This window comes from Danio rerio, chromosome 1 (genome assembly GCF_052040795.2).
Source record: "Danio rerio strain M-AB ecotype USA chromosome 1, GRCz13ab, whole genome shotgun sequence".
Lineage (NCBI taxonomy): Eukaryota > Metazoa > Chordata > Actinopteri > Cypriniformes > Danionidae > Danio > Danio rerio.
Window position 1 is genome coordinate 42849601 of NC_141021.1, and position 6000 is coordinate 42855600.

At 41.0% G+C, this 6000-nt stretch overlaps 1 protein-coding gene across 8 annotated transcripts in view; it reads right to left on the reverse strand.

The window, feature by feature from the left end:
- The window catches only part of maml3 (mastermind-like transcriptional coactivator 3), a 185973-nt gene extending 180200 nt beyond the window's left edge, over positions 1–5773 (reverse strand). For all 8 annotated transcript variants that reach the window (XR_015476778.1, XR_015476777.1, XR_015476776.1 and 5 more), the window contains exon 1: positions 4852–5773. Coding sequence is in view for 1 of the 8 variants with exons in the window: in XM_087237413.1 (XP_087093539.1) it covers positions 4852–5235 (384 nt within the window). In the remaining 7 variants the exon portion in view is untranslated. The remainder of the gene's footprint in view (positions 1–4851) is intronic.
- Positions 5774–6000: the final 227 nt, after the last annotated feature.

Sequence of the window (6000 nt, forward strand, 5' to 3'; positions counted from 1 at the left end):
TGTGTGTGTGTGTGTGTAAAAGGGATGGTGAAAAGAAAAATCACACTTGCAGTGATATTGATTTAAGTGCATGGACTATGTGCTGCAGTGTTGACATACACCTTGTCCTACATTCCAGTGTAACATGTGTACATGCATACCAGCATGAACATTTGCGCGGCACGATAACACAGCGGAGAGCGAGAAGTGTGATTAACAGAGGTCATAGTACCAGTAACAGCCGTAGAAAAAACACTGAGAAGCAGATGTATATATATTTAATTCATTTCAACGATTAAATGACAACAGCACAAGACAAAATAAGTAAAACTAAAGGTCGACCGGTAGTGGATTTTTATGGTTTGTTATATTTCCGCCATGCTGAAATAAAATAAAGTCCAAACAATAGATGAAAAACCAAGATGAAAATTACAACTTGGCAACCTGGCCCAATACAAAAAATGAGTAAAACTAGTTAAACTGTAAGTAAATACTTACAGCACTTAGTAAATTTGTCAATTACTGAATTGAAATTTGTCTGAAATTAGACGCATGCATATTTAGTTCTTTAAAGCTGATGCGAAAAATAGATCCCATATGGAAATATCGGTTTATACTTAGAATTATAGTTCACATGGATTAAGCCTCAAACATCAGTTTCCTCCTCATGTAAATCTCACTTGAGCAAAAGACCACAGAAAATATGTGAATCAGAACATAACACAGACTGTGATGTAACACTTGTGATCATTAATATTCCAGTTTTTCCATTAGTCCTAGCCAACACTTTCTCCAGCACTTCAGTTGAAATGATTGTCATTTGACAAGACATCCATACTTCGTGTGTAAAATGTTTTGTGACAACCGAAGCATGATTATTTTGCATGACTATCCGAGCAGAGTTCATCAATATTGATAGCCCTTCCAAATAAGGTCAAATCACAGCATTTTGTTCAATGAGCAATTCCTAGAGTTACAAATAGGCAGGTAAAAGCCATTTCAGAAGATTTTTCTCTCTTAACTAAGCTACGTAGCTTACACGTAGATATCAGAGAACAATTTATATTTATAATTTATATTTATTATTGGAGATATTAACAAACGTCACATTAAACATTTGGATTGAACTTGTATGTTTTTGACATTACATTGAGGTTATATTCATTCAGCATTGTCTCTCAGCATAACATCTCTGTGCTTCAACAGAACCCGCTGTTCTTTTGTGCAGCTGCAGCATCTAGTTAACAAATTAATAACTTTGAAATTCCATGTATGCAGTACATGTGATCATATCAGTACAGTGTCAAGTTCAGTAATCACTGCCAAATTAAGTAACTCTAATAACTCTAATAATAAATTACTAAAAACAAAGTGTAAAATATGATTAAATCTATAATGGTGTATAAATTATACAAAAAGTAACACTGAAAGCACTGAGCAGTCGTATCTGAAAGTTATTAAGATGCGGACAACTCTAAATTGTGATGTTTAGCTGGAGGATGTACATATTTACTCCTCCACATTCTGACAGAATAAAGCTGAAGATTATATATTAGTAACTGACTCCAGTAACATTACTTCCCTATCTACAGCTCATCTTTGGTTAGTTTCGCTTTAGCACCCATGGAACAAATTGTAAATGCAGAAAGCTATTAGCAATGAATATTTCATCCAAACACCCTGTCATTATTTAGTGACTCTCGACTCATGTGATGCTACGTTTCTGTGGGGAATGAAAGTTAATTGGGAAGTTTTTAAAAGAAGCTCTTGTTGTCACTGGTTGATGGTTAATGGTGATCAAAAGCTGGCTAGCTTTATAAAAGACCAAAACAAGTAACGTGTGCAAGTCTTCTGAAGACATATATTAGCGGTATGCAAAATCTGCTTCTAGCTAATGTTCATTTAAAGAATTATAATGACATCAACGATGTTAAAAACTAATTTTTGAGTGATATAGACCAATTTCATGGTGGATGTTTGAGAAGTGACACCTCAAGGTCATAAAGTATTTCTGTTATTGTCATTAACAGGGCAAAACTAAAGCATAAAAGTTAATTTTGTCTTGAAAAGTAAACGTAAAATTAATAACTACAAAACAGATACATCTATAATGAGAGAGAGAAACATAATCTACAGACAGACAAACAAACAAGAGTACTACTACTTTCTACCCAATTACCAATGGTTTCATGTCAGAGTAGCTATTTTAAAATAATAATAATAATAATAACAACAACAACTATAATAATAATATAGCTCAAATATTTTTTGTAAAAACAAGCAAAAATAATTGCAAAAAAGACTGTTAAAATGTTCAAGTATCCAACATTCTTGACATAAACAACTCCAGCAGGCAAATAAATGATTTTTATAAATGGCTGTGGTTGTCCTGACTGCTGAAATGCACACACGCAGGCTGGCGCAGTGAGACGCACTGCACACAGTTGTACCTGCGCTACCAGTTCTTGCAGCCCTCCTCACAAACAAACGCAAAAAACAAGAAAGTTACACAGTGGTAACTATGCTCTTGGAGTGTCTGACGTCACAAACCTCGTGTAACCCTGCCAACTCAGGAGTTAAATTTAGATCTTGGGCACTGGTCCCAGACGCTGCAAAACAATGTGATACCACAAGCACTGCTTTAGCTGGAAAACACACACACATGCACGACTGCTGGACAAGACGTCAACTGATAAAAAGTGCATGCATATGCATTAAACACTAGAGGAAAAATATTGTGAACTTTTAGAAGCACAACTTGGGACCAACTTGGTGAGTCTGCACTAAAATCAAGACGTGTAGAAAAAGACGTCTGTAGTGGTCTGGTCTGTAAAGACTAAGCCAACAAAAAAGGAATCTGCTTCATATAACAGTCAAAGGTAGTAGTGTCTTCTGTAAGCTACATGTGTTATTAAAAATATTTCTCATGAATGGATGAAAAAATACATAAGTTTTAAATATTTTTTGGACAGTGTGTGCTAAGCTTTTATCAAACATGCCCCATGTTTATGTTTTATTATGGTGCAGTAAAAAGTTGTTTGAAAAAATATGATGAAATGTAAGACACTTAAAAATATATGTTGTATATTAAGTTATATGATGAGACTTTTCCACACAAATAATGGAGTTTTAAGATGTTACATTAAAAACAATGTACAAAAATAAGCTTAGTGAAAATAAATAAATTAGCTCAAATTAAACTGACATGCAAATAAAAGCTATATGCCAAAATAATAAAAATAAATAATGCTGAAACAACACTGTAAGAGACCGATGTAGTGAATGATGCATATAGTGACAACACCAAGAGTCCTTCACTTAAGCAAATCAGACAAAAAAAGTGGAGAAAGTAGATGAACGTCACATATAATGTGTCTGAACTGTCCACTACTGATTAGATCATATATTTTAATACATTGGGTAAACAAGGCCTATGAGAGAAACACTAACAGATTCCAGAACCTCAAGACTGCAAGGTCTTCCCTTATCTCACAGGGTTAAGATAAAAAGTCAACACCGACACTGGTTTCAAACCCTACTGTCATGACAAAGGCTACAAGATTAGCTTAGCTAACACATTCATCTTTAAAACGTAACAAACAAACGTTATTTAACTTCTAATAGACCATTAAAATGCGTAATTTTCCAAAGTGACAGTTCCAAAATCTGAAAGTCAAAGCTAACATCCTAGGTGTTGGCTTGGGTGCCATTTAAAACAATTAGCACGATGGAGTGAAATTGTTATTTACCCACGTTAGCCTACTGAATATAACTGTATGTAGCCAGAAAGCGTGCATCCACGCGCGTGCAGCTATTTCCTCACAAAAAAATGCTGCCTACATAGGCGGCTCGCTAGGATTTGACACACATCCATTGTGTGGGGTCTGAACCCAGACACACACATAAGACCCTAACTCGACTTGATACAGCCACCTAGCTGCAGCACGGCGCTTATGTGGAGAAAACACGGAGAAACGGAAAGGCTGCGGTCTCTTTAAATCGCAATACCTTCGATGTGAAGCGTTTGCTGCTTATAAACCGGCTTACAGTAACATCCACACCGCACCGAGGGGGGTCGACGACACCGGCCATTAACGCTTTAAAACTACCGATGTCACCCTCAGAAATCGCAGACACTTAGCATTTCAAAGAGGACTGACACAAAAGACAGCGACACGAAGCTCTCCTGCAGTGGCTTGAGATTCGAGTGACCGATTTTAAAGCTGCAACTTTTCTGTGGTGGCATCTTGATCTTAGCATGCAGATAAACATGTATGTGCATTCGTTTCCTTCCTTTTTTTCTTTCAACAAATATCGCACCGAACAGTTACACTGCACACACACGCATGCCTAACTAGCAGGAAGAGAGAAAGAGAGGGATGTGAAATAAACGCAAAACATTAGCATCTTTTCAAACAGCGCGCCTAAAAGGAAACTGAAACTGGCACGACTCGCCATGTGTACCGTCGCGCTTCTCAGCAAAACAATACACGATAATACACATTCGCACAGTGTAGCTAGCAAGCTGATCTCGATTTTCAACCCCAATTATGTTTCCCAAACATGAAACACGGCTGAACTGCAAATAGTAAGTAGGAGGAGATCAAATGACATCATCAACTACTACATAACTTTAAACAAGGCTGCACAGAAAAGTGGTAAAACGCCTCCAAAGTCACGAGAAGCACTTTCACAAACGGTTTAATCAAGTTATGCTTTGATTGAAGTAACCAAAGTGTAAAAAGCACAAACGCCGAGCTAAAGTTTAATCACAACGAGTCTATGACCCAAACAAACACTGTTCATGTCCAAACACACACAGACACACAGAAGGAGAGGAGTCGGGCAGCCCATGGAGAGAGCTGAACTCACCGCGATCAGGGTGCTGTTCCTCTGCTCGGCGCTCGCGCTGGAGTCGGGCTCTTGTTGCTTGCTCTGCTGTTTGCTGTTGTTGGATTTCTTGGCCCGCTGCTCTAAACTCCGCTGGTAGAGGCTCACGGTCTCCCGGCGGTCCAGCTCCAGCTGCTCGGCGTGCGCCTGCTGGTATCGGCTCTCGCAGTTGACGTGGTGCCGCCGACAGCCCTCGATCCGCTGGCGGAGCCGCTCCACCACCGTGCTGTGCTTCGGTATGTTACCGCCGCCGGTGCTGCCGCTGTTGGCTGCATTAATGGCAGAGTTTAAGTTCACGTTACTGTTATTAATGCAAATGCCGCCGCCGGTCGGTACGGCAGCGGGGCTGGCAAAATCCCCCATCATCTGTGATTCGGGAAGAACTTTGTCAAGCCCCCCTGACTCTCTCTCTCTCCCCTCTCCAAAGCGGGGCAGAAGTCCGCTTCGCCAGGGAGCCAGATACAGTGAAATAGTGAGGAAAGAAGCGTTCAAACGAGCGTAAATCCCTCCTCCGGGAGGATCGCCGTGTCAACCATTCAATAGACAACAGTGCGGGACCGCGGAGGCGACCGGGGCTGCTACTCTCTCGCCGCTACTGGAGCTCCATCAAACATCCGGATGTTACTCGCAACCATCACGCACAAGCACCGCTGCTGCGAGCCCGTCGTTTTATTGTGTTGTCCTTCTGAAAAAAGTTTTGCCGTCTGCTGCGAACAGGCTCCGGAGTTGTTTCGTGAACTTGCATTTCATTAGTTTGGCCGGCGAAAGCCTCCCCGAGCGCGAACAAGGTGTGCAGTTCGTTAAAGTCCCGATGGCTGGAGAGGAAATCCTACAGTCGCCAGTGTGTACGGCAGCTGCCACCATCACAATAATCAAGCGCTCCCCTCCTCCATGCTAGCGGAGTGATATCAGGACAACAGCCGAGCGAAGAGCAGCCACCAGCCGGAGAGCAGCCGTCAGCTTCGCGCAAAACACGGACGGGATTCCAGTGCTCTCTGGACGCGGAGTCACGTTCACTTCACGGGAGGCAAACGGCAGAGCGGTATGGTGCTTTAGCGGCGGGTTACGGTACTGCAGCTGATGCTCGAGGAGGAGGAGGAGGAGAGCACAAAGCGCTGTCGGCGGAGGATT